This window comes from Natrix helvetica, assembly GCF_964273705.1.
Source record: "Natrix helvetica genome assembly, chromosome: 3".
Taxonomy (NCBI): Eukaryota; Metazoa; Chordata; class Lepidosauria; order Squamata; family Natricidae; genus Natrix; species Natrix helvetica.
Window position 1 is genome coordinate 91,670,455 of NC_138549.1, and position 27,339 is coordinate 91,697,793.

Sequence of the window (27,339 nt, forward strand, 5' to 3'; positions counted from 1 at the left end):
TTCGCACCTATTCGGGAGAATCGGTTGTTAACTTTCTAAGCAGTTCGGAGAACTGGTTGTTGGAAGAAATCTCATTTTGTTTTTTTCTACTTTATAGGGCTAATCCTGTAAGGAAGGTAGGAAGGCAACATTCTGGTGTTGTTTCTAGCCTAATCTTTATTGCCCTGCTTATAGAAACTGCCTCTCCGGTTAACCCTTATTACATTGTAACAGCTAAGGTGAAGCGCCCATCAATGTGAGTGATGTTGAGTTGGCCACACCCACCAAGTCACGTGACCACTGAGCCACGCCTACCCAGCTGGTCATTAGGGCAGAGAACCGATTGAATTATTTGAATCCCACCACTGTCCATGATCATGTGATCAAAATTCAGACACTTGGCAACTGACTCATATTTATAATGGTTGCAAGGTCCCAGAGTCATATGATCAAAAGCAAACTCAATGCGGAAGCCAGAGTCACACAACAGCCGTGTTACTAACTTAACAACTGCAGTAATTCACTTAACCACTGTGGCAAGAAAGGTTGCAAAATGAGGCAAAACTCATTTAACAAGCATTTCACTTAGCAACATAAATTTTGGGCTGAACTGTGGTCATAAGCTGAGAACTATCTGTATTTGAATTTCTATATTTCAGGCTTACACTATGGATTCTATGTTGCAGCTGTAAATGTAGAATCACAGATTTAAAGGGTGCAATTGTACATTATGAAAAGTTTTATTTTACTTCAGAACAAGAATCCAGTGTCCAGTGAGGCACAACTCTCTTGGGTCTGTCTCCCTCCCTTCGCACAACCACGAACACTTTAAAAAATTTACTCCTGTTTTTAGTAACTTGTCATCTCATCTGAATGAACCACTGGCACATGAAGCAGACTCATTTTAACTGTAATTAAAATTAACCATTGTTTAAAGTTAATGCATAACACTAAACTGTGACTAATTAACATTGGAAGTGAAAACTTTTGAACTCTTTGCAGCTGCAGGATAATTGGAGAGGGAAGTACACAAACTGTTAGAGGAGTCAGGAGTCCATCATCCACGCAGGCCAAGGGAAGTCTCCAATGAGCCAATTAAAGTGTATTAATACAGCTGCCATGGCAATAATACAAGGTATGCTGTGATACTGATTACATGGAATGCTGGAGATAGAAGCTTTGGCCATGAAAGTGATACAACCCAAAAGAGGTTAGGAGATCCTTAGAGGTTTTTCACTGGCTGAAGGGAGAAGAATGAAGTAGACGCTAGAGAATCTCCTATAATTTCCAATTGAAAGTTCACTGATGGATAGTTTTCTTTTGTACCAATGGGGACTACTTAACCAAACCAGCCTTCACCTGCAGTTAAAGCTTTACAAAACCCTCCAAAGTTGTACCACAAAACTGTTCTGACTGTATATATCACTCCTCAACTACTTCAGTCCTCTTATTTCCATAAAGCAATAAGTTGATTTTGGGATCCCCTCCAATTGTCAGCTGCCAAAAAAGACATGGTGTAAATCTTTCCAATTCTTGGATTTCCTCAATCCATGTTAGATAGACCAGTAATATTTTCTTTAACCAGAGCAATTAAATGTAAAATTTGGCTGTCTTTTTTAGAAGTTAAATAAACAATTCCATGCATCGCTTTCCAGAAACCTTAATACATGGCCTACCACTGTATTTTGTGGGGTACAGAGGAAATAAATTTTTGAAAGTAGTTTCAGATTTTTCATGGAGTATCTGCCAGGCATGTGGACTCCAATACAAAACAAACCATTCTATTTGTCTCTCTAAACGTCCAATTTTTAGGAAATGTCTTTTGAAATTATGAAGTATATCACTCCTCATCTTGTAGTGATAAAAAAGAAATTAAGACATTTTAAAAGCATGTTTATGGTATATTCTGATTATAATTTCCTATTGCAATTTCTTCTCCCAGTGAGAATATGTTGTATGAGCTGTCATTGCAAATAACTTGAGAGAAATAATGAAGTTATATTCCATAAGGATACAGATATATAGAGAAAATAATTTCATTACTTAGTCACCACAAAATTTAACTGTGGGAGGAAGCTAAGAAAGTGACAAACAGAACTGTGAAAGGTATTTGACTCTATGTTATTGAGTTCTTAGAATGTTTTTTCATGATTATGTGTATCATTATTTATTTTATTTATTTATTTTATTAAATTTATAGACCGCCCCCTCTCCCCGAAGGGACTCGGGGCGGTGTACAGACACATGAAAACCTAATATAAAATAGAGACACTTAAAAACCAATTAAACAATAAGGCTGTACAGGGTAATAAAAGTTAAAAATCAGCTTAAAACAACCCCCAAAATTTAAAAGTACAGAATTGAGGGACTAGATTGGGATTAGGCCAGGCCCGCTAAACTAAACAGGTGGGTCTTGAGCATCTTACGGAAGGAGCGGAGATCAGTGTTGTTCTGATGTCACGGGGGAGGTCATTCCAGAGGGTCGGGCCCATCACAGAGAAGGCCCTACTCCTGGGTGTCGCCCGCTGGCACTGCCTCGTGGACGGCACCCAGAGGAGCCCCTCCCTGTGAGAGCAGATCGGCCGAAGGGATGTATGGGGCAGGATACGATGTATTCAATTATTGATTTTTGCCTTTACAATCTGCTTCTTGTCCTTCCATTCCTCTCATTTGATACTGACAATGTTGGCATGACCCAATTTGTTGATGTTTCTTTTATTCACATTCTAGATTTTTCTTTAAGTTCATGTTTCTGACCTGAATAGTTAAGACTTTCTATATCTGGAAAATTGCTATATCTATCATCTATCTATCTATCTATCTATCTATCTATCTATCTATCTATCTATCTATCTATCTATCATCTATCTATCTATCATCTATCTATCATCTATCTATCTATCTATCTATCTATCTATCTATCTATCTATCTATCTATCTATCTATCTATCTATCATCTATCAATCTATCATCTATCTATCATCTATCTATCATCTGTCTGTCTGTCTGTCTGTCTGTCTGTCTGTCTGTCTGTCTGTCTGTCTGTCTATCTATCTATCTATCTATCTATCTATCTATCTATCTATCTATCTATCTATCTATCTATCTATCTATCTGTATGAGTTTAAAAGCCTGCAATTCCAGAAGCCCATAAAGATGCTTCAATAACCTGTATGGAGGTTATTGAAAAATGCACCAAATAAGTACTTACTTTGGAGACAACAATCTGAATATAGAAGTAATTTAAGTTACTTTCACATCAATACTGCTTTTACTCCAATATCCAAAACGGTTTGAAACTGTCCTGTGATTTTCTACATTGCAGCCTGGTCTGAAATAATGGGAAACTGCAAATATTTTCAAAAGCCAACAATTGGAGAATGGGGGTGGGGAGGTGTGCAATTCCCTAGGTCCTGGATAAACCAAAATTCCCTTTCCCCCACTTCAGAGAAGGATGGGAGAAAAGAATTTAATCACTACTAATGCATTTGCCATGTGCTTTGATGGAAAGCAAGGCATGATAACCAGTGGGGGAAAAAAGGGAACAATGGAGCTCCCTTGCCATTGTCACATTATGTCAAAAAGGAACTGAAGATGAAGTATTGCCAGTGTTACATTCAAGTTTTTTAAACCATAAATAAACGCTGCTGAAGTGACTGGATTAGGAACAATAAATTCTAAGCAATATAGGCAGGCTCCAGAAATCTACTTTAAAATGCAGGCAGGGTTGACCTGAGTCGTTTGATACTTTGCAGATGATTGCAAGTCTTACTGGGGCATGTTCTGTAACGGGGCAAGTGTTTTATCCTTCTTTGGGCTGGTTCAAAGCATAATGCTCCTGTTTTAGTTCTTTTGAATGACTGTTTTGAAATAGGCATTTCCCAGAGAAGGTCTAAGAGGGAGGGGAGAGAGTAACTATTATCCTGAAGTCAAGAATCATGTCAAAATATTCTACCCCTGGGAAACCGGAATGCCTACAATTGCTTACTATTCCAAAGTCAAGTACCAACTTTTCTGTGGTTTCAACTATGCCTTGGTGAGATGGACATGACTTATCACAGCTCTTGAACATGGGCAACATCATAGGAAAAGAGATGTACGGAGTTGGTTGTAAACTGGTACTTAATTCCTGCCTATATGTGACCTTAAAAAACACTTAGTGCTCTTCTGCTGCTAACAATTAATAAGCTTATACTGCAAAACACCTGACAGCCACATGTATTCTAACCCCAACAGAGAAAGATCTGATTGCCAATATAATAAATAATATTTGGGATATGCTTACCATGTGGATTTCCTTGATGTAATTAATACCCTCCCCAGTGATGATGAAAACTGGCATAAGTAAGGAAGCTCTTGATGTTGAAGCAAATTCCAAGTGCTACATTTACTTTATATACATTATATATATTATACACGTTACATTAGATAGCCCTTATATGAGAAATACTGATTGAGGGCCTTGGGCATATATATGCTATGGATAGGTTTTGATCAGAGGTGGTATTCAGTAGGTTCTGACCAGTTCTGGAGAACCAGTAGCGGAAATTTTGAGTAGTTTGGAGAACTGGTAAATACCACCTCTGACTGGCCCCACCCCCATCTATTCTCTGCCTCCTAAGTTCCAGCTGATCAGGAGGAAATGGGGATTTTGCAGTAACCTTCCCCTGAAGTGGGGTGGGAATGGAGATTTTACAGTATCCTTCCGCTGCCATGCCCACCAAGCCACGCCCACAGAACCAGTAGTAAAAAAATTTGAATCCCACCACTGGTGATATACTGTTCACCTTTAAAGTCATCTAGAACAATAACAGTATTAATTCTAATAAGTCAAAATAGGTAATAATTAAACCTCATTCCTATGATCAGGCTACATTTCCTATTTTTTAAAAATGGATTTTTTAAAGTTAACCAGTCATATTAACTTCTGATAAGCCTATCTTTTCAAAACTGTTATTACATTCTTCTCTAGGTGAGGCTGCTTAACATTCCCTTTGCTGTTAATTAACAATTTTACTATAATACTATTAAGTATTTATTGATTTAATTACATAATGTATTATTATAATATTGCAGAATACATACTGAATTTGATTTTGGTATTCTCTATCCAGTTATGAACAGTTCTCTTTCTGTTTATTGAAAAGAGGTATTTGGTATAAACATTGCATTTTCTTGGCAGACTATTAATTCAGGGAGGAGCTTCCACGGGCACATCCTCCTCCACCGGTGATTTACCCTCAACTGAGGCGTTCGGGGTGGATCCAGCGTCGCCCCGCCTATCTTCGTGATTACGCCTGTGCGATCTCCGTGCATGCGTCCTCGCTGGGGGAAGAAGTATTCTATCCTCGATCTATGACCGGTCTGCCCTGCCTGACAGCTAGCAACAGCCAAGTCGCGCCTGATTGGCCAAGACGCGGTTTGGCTGAGCGCGGGCTGTTTGTTTCGTTCCCATTGGCTGCCCTGCTTGACAGCTCCGTATAAATAGCTGTCAAGCAGGGAAGGTGCTGAATCTCTCCTGTAGATAGTTCGCTTGTGCCTGTTGCTAATAAACCGCTCTAATTCACCTCAGTCATGTCAAGCCTCATTCCTACGCTCAGTCTACAACAATCTGCTTTCTTCTTTGTTTCATTAATCAAGGCCAAATTTTTCCATTATTCCAAAAGCTATTTTTACCTCCAGCTTTTCTATTCCAGTCTACTATAATTAATAAAATGTTTTCTTTGCTATTGTGTTGATATGCTGTTGAAGTTACTATAGAAGTTTTTAACTTCTGCTCCCTTTGCCTCTGTGGTTATATCCTAATATTGCGTCATTGCAATGTTTCTTACATTGAGCCTGAATAGAGATTATTCAATCATTCTGATTTGTATATGAGCACCAGTGTGGACACATCTTTATGTCTGACCAGTCCATTTCTTCTTTGATCTTCCTATTGGCAACAAAAGATCAGCAGCTTCTTTGAAGTGAACAACTGCAGTTTGTCTCAGTTTGCTGATTTTCATATTGTTCATATTATGTCTTGACGTTTCTGATCTGACAAGATTGACTTTGTGATTCTAGCATGCTAATGGCATACATATCCTTACAGTATCAAATTTTTATTTCCCTCCAGCCACATCAGTAGCTAGATGTTCTTCCAGCTTTAATCCCACCACATCACAAGCATCAATGCTGCTTGTACTTGCCTTTTGCTTTTCCCCAGTAGCTTTTTGGATACTTTCCAACCTGAGAGCTCATCTTCCAGAATCATGCTGACATTGTCCTGGCTGTGTACGTCCATTTGGTTATGTTGGCCAGAATACAGGAATGGCTTGTCATTTCTTTTTCCAGTATTTAAATATGAACCTTCATTGCTGATCTGCCATTTTCAGGCTGTCCTTCTGGGAGTATACACTCCTTAATCTAAACCTTCATCGCTCATCTGCCATTTTATGGCTGTTCACAGCTTATGTTCCTGATTTTTCTATTGCTGTTCTATCAAAACTTCAGTGAACTTCAATGAGTGAATTGGTGTTTTTAGTGATGGCTACTAAGATGGATAATATGTTATAAACCTCTGAAGAAATCAAGTCTCTATTGCCTATCTAATAATAATGTTTAATCTTTAGATAGTCAGCAGGTTACTCCAAACTTAAAAATAAACTTCAAATCTCTCCTTCATTTTCTCACCTTTGCTAATTCGGTCCATTTTAAAATCTTCTTTTTGACAGTCAGCATCCCCTTTTCTTTCCAATTCTTGGCAAATACAATCCTCACAGGAGTCACCAAGACATAATGTAAAGAAATAATGTCCCAAACTGTTTTTCAGTTGGTTTGTCCATAATACCTAGAAGAAAAGCTTCAGGTTTCATTAATATTTGTATTTTAAATATTTTCTGCATTGTCAATATAATATTTATCCAATATGATTTAGCATACTCCCAAGACCATCACATTGATAGAATGTACCTGGATTTTGGTTGCATTTCCAGCACTTGTTAGAAATAACTTTATACATTTTCGCCAGTGTATCTGGAGCCAAATACCAGTGGTACATAATCCTATAAAAGTTTTCTTTCAAACTGTAATTCAACGTGAATTTTAAACCATTGGTTCATACATTTTCCCATAGGTCTAGCATTATATTGTTACCAAACTTTTTCGCCCATTTCACCATACAGTCTTTAATAAATTCATCTTCCAGATTCATCTTATGTAACATTTTATAAATTTCAGCAATTAGGTAGTCATCTGAACATCATCAATTCATTCATTATTTATTCTATTTATAGGGCTGCCCATCTCAAACAAGTTACTCTTGTGGCAAACAATCCAAAAATTATTTTAAAATCAATTACAATCACAATAAAAACAGAAAAATACGTATAACATCTGAAGATTATTGTAATGCATAGAGGTTAACATAACCAGGTAACAGGCCTCTTCACATACTTAGCACCTGAGGTCTGGGCATATAACCAGTACATATACCTTGCCTGTTACATTGCACATGGGCCCTGGCTTGTTTGATTTAACATTTTCTTGTGCATGTTTTAGGAGACAACTTGGGAGAAATCTCTCAGACAGACTTACAGTGTTTCATTCAGGACAAAAACATTGGAAAATCAGTTGAAAACAGCAAAAAGGAAGAACGGAATGAAGAATATAGTATTTCTTTTGGCAAAAACTTGCTTCCAAATTACATCTGTTTTTCAAACATTTTCCAGAAGTACTATAGCTAGATTTTTTACTTAATTGTATTCAGTATAAACCCCTCATTCCCTCATCTTTTAAACTATTACCTATATTTTAGTGCCAAGGCTTGGCTGCTGTTGTACCCACTAGGAATTTCAGCTGCCGTTGCCAATTATGTAGATTCATACTAAATAGAGAAGCTATATTTCTAAGCCTTGTCTCTAAGAACAGTACTGCTGATCAACTTAGATAGCTTACAAATAAGATCTACATTAATGGATTTGTGGTACTCTAAAAGCTATGTGGGAATAAATGTAACAATAAATCATAGATATACCATACAATCATGATCACCTGCAAAAAGCAAGGAGGGGCAAGTGACATCGTGCACTTCATCTCACCACAAAAAATGACACAAATTACATATTGTGCATCATCACATCGTGACACAATTGACTTACTGTAACTTATTTTTTATCTTTTGTGCAATGACATTTGGATGCACGAGACATCACTGTGGTTGCTACAATCTGGCTGGGGTTGATGTGTGCAAGGAAGAGATTTAAATCAGAGTCAGAGAACCTTAGTTGGTCACAGGGCACAACCTTTAAAATGGCCTCAGTTGAAACCTGATTAGTCACTTAATTGGACAAGTTCTTGAGGGTACTTTGGCAAGGTACCCTAGATACACTCACGGGAGTGGGTTACTACGGTATCAACTGTTTGGTTCCCAAAATCCCATCATCACTAGAACATTTAAACTTGAATAAAAGGTTTTAGAGAAGTTGATAGAAACACATATCCTTATATTTATCTTAGATTTCAATGGCTCGAGATCCTACTGATATTTATACTTTTCTGAATGCCTGATGGACCACCAAGGCATTGCAATGGTTTTGATTCTCTTTCTTGGATCATGTCAAGAACTATATTATTTTAATTTTTCCTCTACTAAACATTTAAGGAAAGAAAGAAGAAAAAAAGAAAAAAGTAGGAAAACAAAAAGGGATAAAAGAAAAGAAAGAGAGAAAGAAAACCAGATAAAAATGACATTAGCAAGCATAATTGAATGATATCAAACTGTTAAACGTCTCATTAATTAGTTTAAAGGTTTTAAAACTTGTTTTTATTATTTTCATAAATAACTCAAGTTCCTATGTTGATATACAAGTTTTCTTTAATATGTATGACATTTTGAGTATATAGCATTTCAGTGGCCTCACATACAACACTATGATCAAAAGAAATCTCAATGAAAACATTACTGAACAGGTATGGAAAGCAGGGATATATTTGACAAAACTATATCTTATACTGATAACATAAGAGAACATTAGTATTAGCCACTCATTGTCAACTAATGTCAGAAGTTGCACCCTTAACATAGCAGTAGAAACAGAATCTATTAGTAATGCATTTTTTTTACAGATTATCGTTGTAATGATGAGCTTTTACATGGTCTAAGAACAGACCAACCCATTCATACATACATATTGCCATATATAGTCTGTGTTAAAGTGTGAGGGGGAATGGAGTTTTTAAGGCCTGAGTTTCTCCCACCCTCCTTTTGGGACAGACTGTCTGCATCCCATTCTCAGTCTGGACCACTAGTAACACCTGCACTGTGTTTATGCAACCGTCTTTGTCCTTTCCCAGTCTTTTTGTTTCCTGCTGTGTCATCTCCTCAGACTGGTTTACTTAAGAAGCCCACAAAAATAAATTGATACTAAAATAATATTTTATGTTCTTAATTGAAATTCACTAATCTGATATAAGTGTTCTCTGGCACTTTAACAATACCTCAGACTATGCCCACCCAGATGCTGCATTGCCAGCATTGGTCACACTAAAAGGCAAACTCGTCTGTTTATTTATGATGGTTGAAGCAGATGGGAAGCTAGACTACTGGCTTTCATATCTTTACAATTTTGGGAGGAGCGAGGTTGGTAATAGTTTTCTTGGAATATTCACTAATAATCAGAAAAACACTTTCAATAACTTTAAAGTGAAGGCCACAACCCTGATTGGTTACAAGTACCACTGCCTACAACACTTGTGCCCAGTATTATAGAAACTCACCTCAATAAGATAAAATAGACTGTTTTGGAAGATTTTTAAGACACAGAAGTTGGCATTAATACGGTCCTTTATTTCAACATGGCCTACCTTTAGCACAATGAAATATTTTTGCTAAGCAGTTTTATGTTGTGTAACTTTTGTTAAAACTTCATAGCTATTGGTCCCAATAATTTTGTACTAAAGTTGACTAAAATACTTGTAGCTTGTAATGTGATGTGCCAACTTGTAATGTGATATGCCAGTGGATTATGACAATTGCACCAGGTGGCAGGGAAGTATCAGGGGGCAGTCCCCCACAACAGTCCATGTCTCTGGGAAATTTGGTTGCCTATTCCATATGCTGTGCAGATGTTCCCGTACACAATGTCTGCTCCTTGGTTGTGTTGTTCAGTGTATGCCACTGTTGCCCGCATCTTGCACCCTACCACTATGTATTGGGCTGCCTCTAAGGTCTCTCTGCATCATGGGTCCTGTCCAGTGTGGTAGATCCCTACTTCTATAGTTTTGGTCTAGTGCTTGTTCTTGTGCTGCTATGATCAGTGCTTCAGTGCTGTCTCTTAGTCCAACCCTTTCCAGCCACTGATAGAATTTCCCAATGTCTGCCACCTGAGCTAACTGCAGATGGTTCATCCCATACAGGGTCTTGCCTTGTCAGGGCCCTTCCTCTGCTTGATCTTCCTCCCATGTCTGCTCCTGCCTCAAGCATTGTCTCATCAACTCATCTATGGGTGCCATCTTACGGATGTACTCCTAGATGCTCTAGATTTTGGGCAGTCGCTTTGACACTCATCAGACCCCACCCATCTTCTCTCTGGTTGATGTCTTTGGATGTTGGACTCGAGGTGGAAACCTCCATACGTTACGAGGAGTTTCACCTATATTGATTTAGTTGAATGTTCTTTTCCATTGTTCCTTGAAAGAATCCCACCCGTCATCCCAATAGCAAAATTAACATGAAAAAAAATCTGTTGTTTATGCCTGTAAGCTATTTCTTAATTATTTAAATATATTTTAAGATAATCAGATGTTCATTTAATAGCAATCAGCTACCTTTTCCTGGTACCCTGCCAGGATTAGTTGGCGTTGATTTAAAAGATTAAGCAGAAGAGTATTTGGATGGAAGACCATGACAAAATATCATCTAAGAGCTATAGGCTCAATTGGGAAATTAAAAAAAATGTTTTGAGAAAAAGGCAATGGCAAGCCACTTCTGTATTGTTGCTAACAACACAGAAGACATTACTGTCCACCAAATTACCAGGAATCAAGTGTGATGTGAAGCAGATTTTATTAATTTATTTAAAATAATCCTGTCTGATGAACATTTTGGAAAAGGCTTGCACATTAGCTTTGTTTGACCTTCAGAGTTTAATAACTTTAATAAACATTTTATTGGAACCACTTTGATTTTGTCACGCCCTTCCTTCTTTCGGGGGAAACCACAGTTCACCACAGTGGTATCCAGGATTATTACACGACTTTTAAGATTTTTTTTTCAAATTGCGATTTTCAAAGGTTCTTAGCTACTCTGACCAAATGTTGGGACTTTTTTTTTTAACAAGCAGCAGCGACGTTCATCATAATAGCGCCCATTTCGTGTTTTGTTTGGGGTTTTTTTTTTAGGTAGAGAGAAGCACGGTCCAATGAGAGCTCCTCCAACGATTGCAATGGCGCTTCCCTCACGGCCACCGAACAGCGGCCGGACTTCGAGCGGGACAAAACCGAACGCGGCGGCGGCCTCAACTTTTTCCCCCTAGCGGCCGCGGCGAGCGCGCCAAGCCTCGGCCGGCCCCGCGCCACCCGCGTGCCCTCTCGCGCTTTGTCTTTTCCGCCTCGGCGGCCGCGGGGAAGAGAGGCGCGCGGGACTGGAGGCAGCGCGAGCTCCTTTCGAGATGGGTTTGATGATGTAATCGCAAGTCAGTGAGCGATGAAATTCAACACCGAGCCGCGGTGGGGAGGATTTGCTTTGCTTTGGGGTTGGCTGCTCGCTCTGCTCCAAAGCCAGAGGCTCTCGCCTTTCAGCGCCGAATGCCTGCGCTATTGCCACTCAGGACGCTGCAAAGAGCAATCTGAAATCTCTTCGCCTCACCACCACCACCCCCAGCCTCACCTCGCCCCCTTGCTAAGCCTTTAGTCTTCTGGAGGTGCTGCCTCTTCCCCAGTTCCGACGGCTCTTCCTTTGCTGCTGCCTTCCAAGCGCCAAGGTCTCCTGGCTGACGATCTCCCCAAGTCCAATTGCAAGCAAGTCGAGCGCGAGCAACTTTTGTAAACGAATAAACAAACAAAGGCAATCTTCTCCAAACCACAAAGGCACACACAGACACACACGGGACGTCTTTTCTGAGCCACGCGTGAACTTCCCCCTCTCGTGGAGTGTAAACTATGTGGAAGAAACGCTAAAAGGGAAGCGGGCGCTGGGCAAAAGCCAAAAAGAAGCGACTCCCAGGTTCCGGAGGTCGTTTTCATGGACAGTACTTGAACCCTAAGAGGTCCGGGAGAGTTGGCTTCTGATTTCGGTTAGAACTTCGCTGCTCGGACAAATGCAGACAAATGCATTTAGGAGCTCAAAGGACAAGGAGTGGAAGCATCTCTCCCACGGCACAAACGTGAGTAGAAGAAAGGACGCCGGAGGGAGGGAGAGGATGGCGAGGGGGCCGAAGCAGTCGGCGAGGGGGCGACTTGCTGCCTGAAGACCCTGTGCTGCGCCCGTCTTGTCAGTGTCTGGAGTATATACGAGCCACTTGTCTATAGATGAGTCGCTTTGGGTTCAAAATCAAGGGGATTAATAAGGCAGGGGATCCATGAGACATAGTTACCTGGGAATAAGGACCACTGTATTCACGGCAGGTCTTTTGGAGTCTAAAGGTTGGTGGTAGGAATAATATTCCCCTCCACATCTGTGCCTGTTTCATGGTTATCATCATCATCAACCTTTTTTTGGCATCATCATCATCAACCTTTTTTGGTATCTATTTTCTAATAAGCTGACCCAGCTTTTCCCAACGCAGCGCCCTTTACATGTGCTGGATGGCTTAGAGAACTCATCATCTCCAGCGAGTGGAGCACATCTGGAGGGCATCTGGTTGGGGAAAGCTGGGCTATCCTGTTCGTTGATGTTTAAAACAATCATGTGGCGGAAAAGGAAGAGGGAAAAGTTGGCTGGCTGGTTTCCCAATCCTGCATAAGATGGAAAGAGTCCCAGGCTGCAAATTAGGAGGTGTGCTTATCTACAGAGATAGGATGAGGGAGAAGAGTTGGAGATTACTGGATTTGTTTAAAAACTTAAAAGTTTTTGCATTTCTTTTAATTTTTTTCAATGTTGCTTTCCAATGTAAGATGTTGAAAAATGTTGCTTTGATCTGGATATTAACTATGGGATAGATTGATAATTCATTTTAATAAATTATAATCCAGACCCTAAAAAAGAGCAGTATCTTAGATTACATACCATGTCTGTAGTTCTCAAGAACCTTTGAAGGTGGTTGTTGTTGTTATTATTACTATTACTATTGGCAGTATTAGTTCAGATAGTAGTAGTAGTAGTAGTAGTAGTAGTAGTAGTAGTAGTAGTAGTAGTAGTAGAAGTAGGAGGAGGAGGAGGAAGAGGAAGAGAGAAGAGGAACTTTGGTGTTTTATTCAATGCTACTTAATATAACAAGTCATGGTGGCTTCACTGTCAGCACACTTATATGTTCATGCAATTGTTCTTACCGAATATTCAAGCTCAGTAAAATTCAACATTATTTTTGTGAGTTTTCTTACTTCTGAATTTCTAGTAGAACAGTCTCCATTAAGACAAAAACTGTTTGGTTCTTGTATTGTCCTTCTAGTTAATAAAAGGTCTTCTGAGGCTCTATCTTAGCTGCATCTCTTAAGCTGCAGATTCTTAGGGACACCCTTAAGATCTATTGAAAATGGATCTTCTTTGTAAGGGTTTTTTCCTTCAACAGGAAGACTCTCTTTGTGCATGTTTTTAAAGAGACGAAACCTTTTGATTTTTAAGTAGATTTAACTGCATGCTAGGGAATGCTGCTTGCAAGACTTTGGTATGCACAAAATTTCCCTTCAGCTTGTCTAAAATAAACATTTTCATAGGTGATTTGTAAATATTAAATAGCCCCTAGGCATGAACATGGTATCATAGCATTTATTTTCCCAATTTTGCAGCCCTGTTTGTGTAAGAAAGAAAGTTTCCGAAGATTATTGTTTATAGATATGAAAGGCAAGAGGGAAATGAATTGGAACTTTTCTCTAAATTCACATTGTCTCTCCCACTTTGTAGGTAGATGCTGTTTTCAGTGGTCAGATTGCCAAATTATAACTATAGTTTTTCTCTCTAGTTCTTCAGTAATTACCTTTTTCTTCCCTGAAGCCAACAGAAGCAAAGAAGCATTTATAATTACTTGCAGTTGGTTGATACGTTGGCGTGATTTCAAGCATAAAACTCCAGATGATTTTGAGGGGGAAGCAGTTTGATTTATCCTAGGCTTTCCCTTTGTTTTTGTTTAGAAAATGAACTGCTTCTATTGGTTAGACAATTTTTTAATATAGTACAGCAGTCTCTTAGGCTTGCTCTCTATAAGTAAATATTTTAGCATGCTAGGTAATCTTTCCATGGATAAGCGAAACAGCAATGTGACTCTTCTGTCAAGAGCTGTAAGCTGTAAGACTGATTTCTTTCCTTTGTACCTCTCTGGTTTGAATTAATCTGTATATGTCAGATGTGTGTCATATACAGATGTGCTTTTAAGTTCTAGGTTTTATTGAGGTACTAAACCTGTTTGTGCAGTGACATTTTAGTTGCAGGTGAGTATTCACACGACTAACAATTTTTTGATCCAGGATAAAAGACACCCTGTATATTAAGAAGCAGTAGGTCAGGGAAAAGACAGAAATTCTCTCATTGGTACCTATTTTTTATGTCTTAACCTTTCTAAGGTTGTTTTATTGAATGCTCATATCAGAAAAAAGAATTTGTTAAATTCAAGCATTTTGACATTTTTGACATTATCAATATGGAAATGTCATCACATCCATTCCAGGTAGGGAAACAGATTCTCATTGGTCTCCATAGATGATAACTGCATGACAATCACAGTAGGACTGGTATAGTAGATATGGTCAGGTGAACTTCCTTATATTTAAAAATCACAAGAGAGGCAATTGTAGAACAAGTTATCCATAGAAGATGTATCTTCAACTATGCATTTAGAAGTCCAGGAAAAGGGGCCTGGGAAGTTAATGGACTTGGTGTCTGTGGAGAACCTGTACTAATCAGGTTCTACTCTTGTGTGGGAAAGTTACACAAATATGAAATACAAATATGTTGGGAAGGTTTTCATACTTATTCAATGTGTGATTGCTGTTTCTGAACTTTCCTAACATGATTACTGTAAACCTTCATTTTCAGTACTGCTAGCCGGCTTTGACACTATCTGCCATACCAGAACTAGCTCAAGGGTATGAAATAACTACTACTACGTGCATAGAGACTGTGGAGATTACAGAGGTGGGTTGCTCCCAGTTCGGCCCGGATTGGGCAAACTGGTAGTAGCGGTGGCAGGATGCTCTGCACGCCCGTCTGGACGCTTCTCTGCATGCGAACCGATAGTGAAAAAAATGAAAACCCTCCACTGGGAGACTAGCAATTAATTCATACAGGACCTCTTATAACAGTGCAATATTCTTTATCATATGGTTGCCTGAGGGGCATATATTGTAAGTTGTGACATACCCAGAGTTTTCTACCTTTCCAATATGTTCTGATGTCTATCACTTGAAGCAACTGTCTTGTTCAGCCTAATGGTTAGACTGTTCTTGTCCTAAATGTTGGTTTTTGTTCAGTGGAAGTAACGATAAATTTAATCAAAAGATACAGTAGGTCTATCTCTGGTAAAATTAAACCAGGAATACTTTTTTCCCTTCTCAAAAAGATATGCATCTATGAGTTGGATATCATATAGAAAATGATACTTCAATTAGGCACCGATGCATATGCCTAAGTACCATATATTATATGAAAAATTAGGCGTTACGGCTGAATGCATACACTCCCGAAAGTTAGTCTGGCTGACACTGCCTCTTTGATGAGAAAAATTGTATGATTCATTCATTTCAAAATCTATGCAAAACATATGCTAAAAGCATGTAATACCCTTTTTATTCTGCTTTGGAAAAATATTCATCATATTAGCCTTTAACCATTAAAAAGCAAGTCTGAAGATCAGAAAGTATTCCATTATTGACCAATAAGGGAATTGAAGGAAGTATAGTGCATATACAGTGCTAAGGTATTTGGGATCCTTTGTTGGGTACTGTATGTTTGTATCAGTGGTGGGTTTCAATTTGTTTTAGAACCTCTTCTGTAGGTGTGGCCTGCTTTGTGGGAGTGGCTTGCTGGCCATGTGACTGGGTGGGAGTGGCTTGCCAGCCATGTGGGCATGGCCAACTTGTAAAACGTGGTGAAACTCATTTAACAACATTCTTGCTTAGCAACCAAAATGTTGGCTCAGAAACTCTGGCATTTGAAGCACGCAAGTCTTAAAGCTGTCAAGTTACAAGACCCTTGCACCCCTAACCCTTTAGAAAAAAAAAACCCAGGGGTGTTCAAACTTGACAGCTTTAAGACTTGTGGACTTCAACTCCCAGAATTCCTCCTCTCGCTCTTTATCTTGATGATGTGCGGACGGGCGGCGGGAGGGAGCTGGAACTGGTTCTAAACTGCACTGTACATTTGTGGGTTAGAACTGGCAGGAACCCACCCCTGGTTTGTATGTATTTGAATGCTGTTGGTTAGATTCACCATCTTGCTTTCTGCCTTATCTATTTTATGTTGTATTTTTACTCTGTCTTATTTACACTGGGATCTATCTGGGTTGTGCCTAAATAAATAAATCTATGCCTAAATAAATAAAACTACTGGATATTTTGCTTATGGAAAATGAGTTTCATTTGCTTAGCATCTATTTTCTCTGATTATAAATACTCTAATCATGCCTTCTCACTATGATGATACACTAATGTGTATCAGGCCCTGCACTTGCATATAAAATTGCTTACTTCCACTAATTTCAGTGGAACTAATACACTAATAAAAAGCACATTTGTAATGTGCTTCATCTTAACTTCTTTTTCTATTAGTGAGTTAGTGAAAGAAACACTTGGGGGCATTTTTATTTTCATTGTTACCCATAAAACAATGTAAACGAGAGACCTCACAATATATTTGCATCACAGCACTACCTAGTGATTTGTGTTGTAGGTCACTTAGAGAATTTTTATCTTCTATACCCTAGCTGTTCTAGCTCTTTGAAATTGTAATTCAGAAACTGGAATTTGGAATGGATAACTATAAAGTTTTACATTATGTATTAGAGTGGGAGTGAAACAGTGTGTGAAAACAAATGCTAGCTTTTTTTCGGTTTCAAATAGGAATTCTTCCCAAGGTTTGTTCCAATTATTCTTTGAATAGATTGCTACTCACTTGTCATGTGAGAGAGTATGTAAACATAGCCAACAGATGTTACAAGCATTAAGGTTGGAGAATTTACTTCAAACACTTGTCTACTCTTATCCCACAATCCTGGCAAAAAATGTTTACATAGTGTTTCCATGAATCCAATGTAAACTGTAAGGCTAATTTTCTTCTGCAGAAAATCTCCCAGAGATCTTCCAGCCATGTGAAGCATTTGGTTTTTAAGAAATTCCCTGTCTACCTTTTCCAGCCATTATCTTGAGAAACTTAGGATTTTCATTTTTCTTTAAGACAAAACATATATCTCGCATAGGACTTGCAAGATGAAGTTTGTATATTTTGTACAATATACTATTATTTTAAAACGCAATTTTTGTGCTTGGAACTTAAGAGAACTATTCTAGAGTCAGTAGATATGACCTTCTGCTTACTTATCAAGTAGCTGTGGGTGGATTTACTTACCATTTATCTTTTCATACTGTTTCCTCATTCTCTTGATAGTGTCCTTGATAGTTTCCTGGCTAGTTTGAGGACTTGTAAATTGAGTCCAGATGAAGGAAAATGTTAGATTGGGTAATGGATAGGCACACACAGGCTTAATGGTAACAACAGCTCTTTATTAAGTATAAGTGAGAACAATCCAGCGAAGGTTGAGTCTGACAGCAGCCCTTTTATAGGGAGCTGTCAGACCCTTCAACCAATAGGATTAAGCCTCTGTTCCCGCTGGAACAGAGAACCTTGGTGTAAACCACTATAGTTAGAATAGGTATCTACCAGAAAATATTTTGAAATGGGTATAAAAAAGAACGAGGGGAAAGAAGTCATAAGCATTTTTCAGAACTGCAAAATCAATGCCAGAATGAAATGTAACTTTTGAGGTGTCTGTTGCTTTTTAGCTGCTGCAAACAGTACCAATTCCTAGCGCACCTTTCCTTGCTGAAATAACTTGTAACTCCAAAGCATTAGCCTGTGATAAACATTACATGTCTTGACATGGGGGGAAATATTGTCTGAAAACTCTATGAAGATCTGCACTGGGAAGGGTAAACTTACATTCCCATAAACATTTTTGCTCCAGTGTTTGTTTCTTGCATTTGTCTTTTTCGGTTTTATATATACAAAGAGGAAAAAGCCCACAAAATCCTACATCATTCGTATAATAAGCAACGTTAGACTTCATTATTAATATCTTGTCATATGATTCAGTGCTGCACTTTGAGCATACCTCTAATCATTGGCTGAACATGTCACTGTCTTTGTGGAAGAAAAGGGAAAGAGGAGATTGTGAGTTCTGGTCTCACCTTGGTCATGAAAGCCAGCTGACTTTAAACCAGTCACTCCCTTTCAGCCCAATTCACCTCACAAGATAGTTATCAGGGGTGGGTTTCAAATTTTTTTTTCAGTGGGTGTGGCTAGATGGGAGAATGTGACTGAGTCAACTTGACATCACTCACGCACACTCAGTCACATGACCCCCTTACCAAGCCATGCCCACCAAAACGGTGGCAAAAAGTTTTGAGGGGGGGGGGGGGGGGCTCCAGCCTCGCCAGAGCTAAGGGAATGCCTGCAAACTACCCAGTAAGAAAAAAAAGTTTTCATCTTCCCCGGCCCCCAGGAACACTCTGCAGGCTTCAGCAGGGCTGGTGGAAAGCAAAAACGCCCCGTTTTTTGCAAAAATGGGGGCATTTTTCCCTTCCTCCAACCCTGCTGAAGCCTGCAGAGTGCTTCTGGAGGCTGGGGGAAGCCAAAAACAACTCAGTTTTTGCGAAAAACTGCCCATCTCTGGGACGTCTCTGGGACAGGCATGCACACACCATTAAAAAAAGGGGGAATTACATTTTTTAAATGAAGATTGTTCTGCACATGTGCAGAACAGCAAATAAAGATGGTGGCACCCAGATAGAACTGGTACAGTCACGTGTCCGGCCGAGTTACCACCTATTCGGCCGAACAGGTCTGAAGCGGTAGGAACCCACCTCTGGTTGTTATGGAGGAAACAGGAGTATTAGATATGTTTGATACCCTGAATTATTTATAAAAATAATAAAGGAAGGATAAATAATCTAAAAAAAAAAGATATGCACGTGTTTAATAATCATGGAACGATGTCTTTGTTGAATTAATAGGTGGTTTACATCTCTATATGACATGTAGATGCCAAAATGATTTTCTGTTGCCATTTATGTATTACTCCGATGTGTGTCCTCATGTGAAACAAACTCAAACAAAAACTACATGGTTTCTTGGTTTGCTTCTGGGATTATTGTGAGTGACAGACCTCAGCCTTATTTACAGCTGGCCAGACTGCATGCCAGACAGCAGCAGACACAGAGAAATGAAGGAGGAATAAATAAAGAGAAATGATTCTTCCTCACATAGATACAAAACGATACTGCAGCCTCTCCTGAACTAGAGGGGTGGGGTGGGGGGAGGAAGAGCTATAGGCACAGGCCAGGAAAAAGACCGAGATTTTTTTCAGTGTTCGGAAGCCTCCAAATTAACTTGCTGGAATCCCCAGGAAGCAGGAAATTCAGGAATAATAATACAGACAATGGGAATAACTCAGGCAATAGTTATTTCTGAAAAGATAGTAATGTTGTATTAATGTTAATCTTCATCTTGCTATCCTGTAAGAGTCTCTCCAGTTTGTGTGCTTTAGTGTTTATACATATCATATTAAATAAATAAATCAGATTAAATAATTTCTTATTAAGACTATCCTGTGATGTGGAATAGTTGTAGTCCAACTCTAGGCTCTTTACATTAAATTGCTCTGTAGCCATCTTGTGGTTTGCTTGGAGCATTGCACTTTACATAAGATTTGTTTCTTTTTAATCCACTTAGAAGGTACTGCTTTATTGAAGCAACTCTACATGTTTCTTCTTCCACAGGGAGGGGCTATGTTTGCATTATAATAATAATAATAATTTATCTTTCACTTTAAAATGTTTTTTTTATCTCTTCTGTGATTTTTTTTATCTCTTCTGTGATTGATTTATCTTCCATGGAAGGGCTGAAACTTGTTTCGTCCTCAGCACTATAGGAAGTGCCCCTATAGCAGTGATGGCGAACCTGTGGCACGCGTGCCACAGGTGGCACGCGGCGCCATTTGTCAGGGCACACGAGGCGCTGCCCTGTCAGCTGGCCAGCGTGCATGCGCGCGCTGGCCAGCTGAGTTCACCGTTTTTAAAAGCCATTTTTTGCCCTCCCCAGGCTCCAGAGGCATTATAGGAGCCTGGGGAGGGCGAAAAGAGCCTCCCCCACGTCCCCGGAGGCCCTCCGGAGGCTTCAGGGACAGTCCGGAGGCTTCCCCAAAGCCTTCGGAACGCTTAAAACGACCCTCCGAGCAAACCGGAGCCTGGGGAGGGTGAAAAAAGCATGTAAAATGGGGGGGTCGTGCCTATAGTGCGCGCATGCGCACTGGGGGTCGCACATTGCATTATGGGTGCGGCACACCTGCACACGATCCCCCTGTGCTCCCCCCACTTATGGCACGCGAGCCAAAAAAGGTTCGCCATCGCTGCCCTATAGAAATTACTTCTTCGAAGTTTTTACCTTTTAATCACCAAAAAGGCAGAATAGGAGGTGAGTGCCTTATTTCTCTAATATAACAGGGTTAGAGGAAGGATGCTGGCTGAGACTCTCAGAGAAAATAGGACATGGCAGGTGGAAAAACCAAATTGCTAAAGTGGGACAAAGGGACAAGGGGTGAAAATCTATATGTTTTCTTGGATAGGAGTTTTGAGATTTAACAGCATCTAGCTTTTGGGATGTTAGTTTTCCTACAGAGCAACATGTATCCTAAAGGAGAGCCCAGAATTTTTTTCTCCTTTGAGAAAGGCATTTAATTTGGGACAGATAAGTGGGCAATTCTCTCCCTCGCCCTTTTCTCCTTATTTTTTTTTAAACAGAGACTTCCATGCCCCCAAATTATATTCACTTCTTCAGTAGGACAGCTAGATTTATTTAAGGAGCACAGTTTTTCCTGTATTCTGTTGAAAAGCATGAAAACATGCTTTTTTGTCCAAACAGATGAAGGCATTTCATAGTGTCAGATTCTGAGAGTACAGATTGTACCTGAGACTGTGGAAGCTGGCACACAGTTTAATTATACTGAATTTAACATATTAAGAATCTAAGCCTTGATAGAATGAAAAACTGGAAGTAAAAAAAGACGAAGAAAAGTATGGCATTCTACTACCTTAAATGAATGTAAGTGGAATTAAAGAGACCGAGGGAAGAAAGAAGGAACAGGCCTAACAATTAGAAAGAGGGAACTTAAAGAGTGGAATGGCTTCACTTGCAACCAGTCTGGTTTTTTTTTTTTTTGAAGTTCCTATGAAAATATACACGTTTCTTTTCCAAAGTACAAAGAGGACGACGTCCCACTTCTTGAGTGGAAGGGCTTCACTTGCAACCAGTCCAAATTTTTTTAGACATTCCTACGAAAATATACAAGTTTCCAAAGTACAAAGAGACCGACAGTCCTTGTCCCACTTCTTGAATAACTTGAAAAACAATTAACATGGTTACACGATAGGGGAAGAACAGTATATGGCAGCGAAGAGAGCACACATAGTTCTTTTAGGGACACGGAACAAAGGAATAAGATCTAAACATCAATTCCAAGCAAATCCATTAGGTGGAAGGGCAGGTACCTTAAGAAGCAAAGGAAGAATCTATGTGCCTTTCATGTGGTCCTTTTACAATAGAACACCACAGAAATATATCCTCTGGGAAAAATAGTTCTTGTAGGGGACAGTTGTCAGGAGCAAAACATAAGAGAGCAAGAGAAATAACTGAGCTTGTCCAGTATCTATAAAAAGGTAGAAGGCAACCCACCCCAGCAAGCTCAAAACTGATGTGCCATATATATTTATTTGCAAGCCCCATAGAAAACTAATTGTGCTCAGCAAGTTTCACCGATGCATCTTTAACTTGTCATATGACTCCCAAATGGACACAAAAAGGGTAAGGCAACATTTTCTGGATTGGATGTGGCAGGAATATGACCAAATATATAAGTGGCACAGTGGTTAGAATGCAGTACTGCAGGCTACTTCTTCTGACTGCTGGCTACTAGCAGTTTGGTAGTTCAAATCTCACCATTTCAAAGTTGACTCAGCCTTCCATCCTTCCAAGGTTGGTAAAATGAGGACCCAGATTGCTGGGGGCAATATGCTGACTCTAAACTTCTTAGAGAGGACTGTAAAATACTGTGAAGCGGTGTATAAGTCTAAGTGTTATTACTATTGCTATCTTGTAATAATTGCCAGTGACTGAGGGACTACAAGGATAGATCCTTGCCTATCATGGAAATCCCAATGCAGAGAATGGCAGTAGACATTCTGGGACATACTCAACTCAAGACAACTTGTGGTAAATAGTAGATGTTGATTCTTGTGTAATATGCCACTTGATGGCCTGATGCTCTAAGCTATGTTGAAGATAAAGGTATATATCAGGCTCTAATCAATCTTTTTCCTGGGATTGGTTGGCCATGAAGATCCTGATAGATGTAGCAACTACTTTCTGGTAAGTCAGAAATTGTGAGCATCTTATTTTAGTCATCTGCTATCAGCAAGCCATTGATTTAGTGGACACATTCCGTGGAATTGTGTTATGATTAAAACATGTATATAAGAATACTCCAACAATTGCAACTTGGTATTATCATCTAGTTTGGGTTTCCATCTTTTGAACTTTTGTGTATGGTAGAGATGTCTGTTGCAACTTATCTGTTACCATTGGATGGGAGAACAAGGAACTAAACATCTTTGTAGGGCATCTACAGAACACCCTAAGAAAGATAGAGTACTCAATACAATTAAGTACTTTGATTCTGAACAGAAAGTCTGATATAATTTGCATGCCAGAGAACACACCTTTGAGCCAGGAGATCAGATATTCGTCCTCAGACTAGTGTCCATCAACTGGACTCAAACAGCAGGAAGGGTCCTTATCTATTAAAGAAAATGTGGGGCAGTTGATCGATGACATGAAGTTTTCAAGAACAAGGCTGAAACCTAGATTATAGCATGTGAAAATATTCAGGCCTTTCACTCCAGGAAGTCAGTGTTGTTTAATATCACCATGGACAATAAGGGAATTCCCAATTATATCTATTTGGGAATTTGCCAGAGGAGAAAATCCTCCCTGATACTAAAACAAAAGGACAGTGCTTGGATGTTATGTCAGACTTATGCTGACCTCTTCGTAGCATAGCCAGAGCATTTTAATCTAGCCTGAACCCCAAGATGGAGGGAAAAATATACTTCTGTATGGATTATAGGAAACTAAATAAGAAAACAGTGATAAATTCAAACTTTGTATGGTACGCTGAACTATAATCTAAGCAATCATTTTAAAGAAATGTGTAAAATGAACATAGCCCTTTTAGCTCAGATTATATATAAACCTGGAAAAATTGGCTAATTAAATATTATGGGTTTGTATTTTGTACTATGATAACTAAAGTGTTTGTTTTAAAATTCTTATCCAACTTGAGATGATATTATCTAAAATATTGTCTTTTGCCATCTCAGCCTGCCAGTCAACTGAGATTATCTGAGCTTCCATCCACATGATATTTTATTTAGTGACTCCCAACTGTCTGTCCATTTTTCCATTTATGACGTTATTAAAAGATATTTTAATTTTTTTAAAAAAATCATCAAATAATAATAATCATATATAGTACCAGACAGCAAGTGCTGCTTCTGTGAAGCTTAAGAAACAGTGAATCACCTGGATAGCTGCTGCAAGAAGATTGCACAGACTGACTATAAACAATGGGATGATAAAGTAGCAACAATGGAAGATCTGCAAGAAATATCATTTGCGTGCAAGGGAGAACTGGTGGGGACAATAAAATAGAGAAAATCATAGAGAATTAAAAAGCTTAATTTCTCTGGGACTTTAAAATTCAAACAGACAGGCATCTGTCACATAACACCCTGGATTTAACAATTGTGGACAAGAGGGACAAAGAAAGTCTGGCTAGTGAAAGAGGCAACACCTGGAGACAGCAGAATAGAAAAACTGGGAAAGATAGCAAAATACAAAGACCTGCAAATAGAAATAGAACAACCATGGCAAAAGAAAGCAAAGGTTGTACCAATAGTAATAAGTGCCTTGAGTTCAATCCCAAACATCTGGAGCAACACTTGAACACCATCGGCATTGACATATATTCATCAACAGTCAATTGCAAAAGACAGCTTTATTTGGAACATATTGCCTTCTGCGACAATACCTCTAATACCATCAAACATCCACATTTGCCTGTCCCATGGCGGGAATCCATTAGTGGATAAAATGCCAATAATAATAATAATAATAATAATAATAATAATAATAATAATAATAATAATAATAATAATAATAATATTTAATGCTTCTAGACCGCCCCCTCTCCCGCAAGGGACTCGGGGCGGTGTACAGTTCATACAAAATATAACAGGATACAATAAAATTAAATTAAATATGTACAGTTGACAATTGACATGGAGGAGGTTAAAATGTAGTTAAAAGAACTGTACAAAGCAGATATAAAATAAATTCAAACCCCTAAAAACAAATACAGTAAATTAAAAAGCCCCTAAAATAACCAGATATAATACATTTGCCAGGAGGGACAGTTGAATTATGCCAGGCCTGCTAATCGGAACAGGTGGGTCTTCAGTTTTTGCCGGAAGGAGCGGAGGTCAGAAGTGGTTCTAATGTCGGGGGGGGGAGGTCATTCCAGAGGGTTGGGCCCATCACAGAGAAGGCCCTACTCCTCGGTGTCGCCCGCTGGCATTGCCTAGTGGACGGCACCAGGAGAAGTCCCTCCCTGTGTGAGCATATTGGCCGCAGGGATGTATGTGGGAGGATGCGATCCCGCAAGTAACCAAATCCAGTCTGAACATCTGGCTGACTGTGGAACGAAAAATAATATATATTCTTGCTGGCATTTAAATACTCCCTTTCATTTTTTTCATATTCTCTAAAATCTCCCTTGCTTAGATGAAAAATATGATTTTTACTTGTATTTGAATTTTTCCATCTTCTCTGATGTTAATATTAGTTGGATATGTTTAAGTTTGTTTATATGTAGGCAGCATAAGATTTTCTTCTCGGTGCAAAAGATATAGGAGATCTCTGTGTGCTTAACAATAAATCTACTCATGGTTCATTTGTGAAAGTGTCAGATGTTTACAAAAGCTAGTGGTCATTACCACAATACACAATGATAATATTTATATACCTACAGTATATAAACAGAAAACTAAGCAACCCTATTCTCTTAGTGAGACACTACAAATGCCTGCTAGATCCACAATATGCCTAAAGAAAATTGGCATTAAGGATCACTATTCCTATGTTCTTGTTCGCAGCAAGCCTTCAGATGAAGCATTTGGGCATGTGTTGGATTAGTTTAGGATTAGTGTGGATATTTTCTGTCCTGTTGGATTCTATGAATACAGTTTTTTTTAAAAAGGAAGAAAAAAAGAATATAATCTATGCATTTCTTGCTGCTGCTCTTCGACTATTTGAGGCCAGCATCATTTTGATGTATTAACAAGTACACTCTAGATTTTCCTCTGCAATTTACATAGGTCTTTTTTTGTTGTTGTTGTTGTTTTATTCCTGGATATGAAGAAATTAAGAGTATGATAGACTGCAAAAATGTCCATTGGCAGAAAAGGATTTATTTATTTTGAGTATGCATGCAAAGGATTGTGTTCCTAATACCCATCCACTGATAAATGTAAAAACTACTATGCATTCCAGACTTGCTTTAATCATAGCTGAATATTATATCTGCTTTAGCATGACAGTAGTTAATGCTAACCAGATTCATTTATAACCAATGTTTGCAAATCCACTTCACATCTGCTTTCAAGCTATAGTGATGAGGTCAATTCTGAGATTAACTATAGTCTACCATTATCTCTTGTTTAAACTTTTTTTTTCAAGTCAGAGTGCTTTGCTACTGTGTCATTTCTTGTGGGCGATGTTCAGATAAACATGGAAATAAAAATTAAGTAGTTATAGGTATTTTGATAGTGAAGATGTCAATGATATGTAATTTCTTCAGTGGTACCATGTCATTGTCAAATTTACCCCCTAGCCATGAATTGTAACCATGCACCTGCTTCTAGGCACATTTAACTGCAAAAAACTAGGATCTTAGAGCTTTAGATTTTAAGGGATAAATGCATGGAAACATCTGGGAGATGTCAGTCTACTCATAAGAAGTACTATGTTGTAATAGGCTTGTGTAGCAAGCATTCTTCCTAGAGGGGCCAGCCAACAAGTTCTGGAGGAAAAATGAAATTCATTGAGACAAAGAAAATATAAAAATACTTTTGAACTGTTGCGAAAATCTGGACTGTCACCCATCAAATGACAGATGAACATCTAATGAATCAAGATGTTGACTATAATGTATAGTATCTAATAGATTCAAAGGGTTATCTGATGTGGTGACATATTTTAAACATGGCCATTCATCCTTAGCAATAAAATACAGCAGTGGTGTCAAACTCAATTTTATTGAGGGCCACATCAGGGTTGTGTTTGACCTTGGGGCTGGGGTGGACGTGGCCAGGATGGGCATGGCCAGCTCAACATCACTCATGTTGGAGGCATCTGTGGTGGGATAAGCACTCTGCCAGCAAAAACAGAGCTTGAGAGGGCCGAACACAGCCCACCTGAGTTCCATTTTTGCTGGCAGAGGTACTGTGGGCTGGTCCTTCGCTTTTCCAGGGCAGCCCAGTGGGCCAGATCTAAGCACCCTGTGGGCCAGATCCACCCCCGAGTCCTTGAGTTTGATAGTCCTGCAATACAGTATTGTACTGTACTATATATTATATTCAATGCTATGCTGTGCTGTGCTATTGTTTGTTTGTTTGTTTATTGGATTTATATGCCGCCTTTCTCCCAAAGGACTCAGGGCGGCGTACAACATTAAAAAAAACCACATATTACAAGAGTTAAAAAGGAAATTAAATAAAGTATCCAAAAACAAATCCAATTAATATTAACAATAAAAATTTAAAAATTAGATTAAAATTAACAATTAAATTAATCATTTATTTTATTCTGTTCAGGCCAGGCTGGCTTGCTGGAAAAGCCAACTTTTT

At 38.9% G+C, this 27,339-nt stretch overlaps 1 protein-coding gene across 1 annotated transcript in view; it reads left to right on the plus strand.

Annotated features, from left to right (window-relative positions):
* The first annotated feature begins 11,665 nt into the window (after positions 1 to 11,665).
* The window catches only part of COL24A1 (collagen type XXIV alpha 1 chain), a 158,989-nt gene continuing 143,315 nt past the window's right edge, over positions 11,666 to 27,339 (plus strand). The window contains exon 1 of the mRNA XM_081948002.1: positions 11,666 to 12,341. Coding sequence (XP_081804128.1) covers positions 12,286 to 12,341 — 56 coding nt within the window. The 5' untranslated portion in view covers positions 11,666 to 12,285. The remainder of the gene's footprint in view (positions 12,342 to 27,339) is intronic.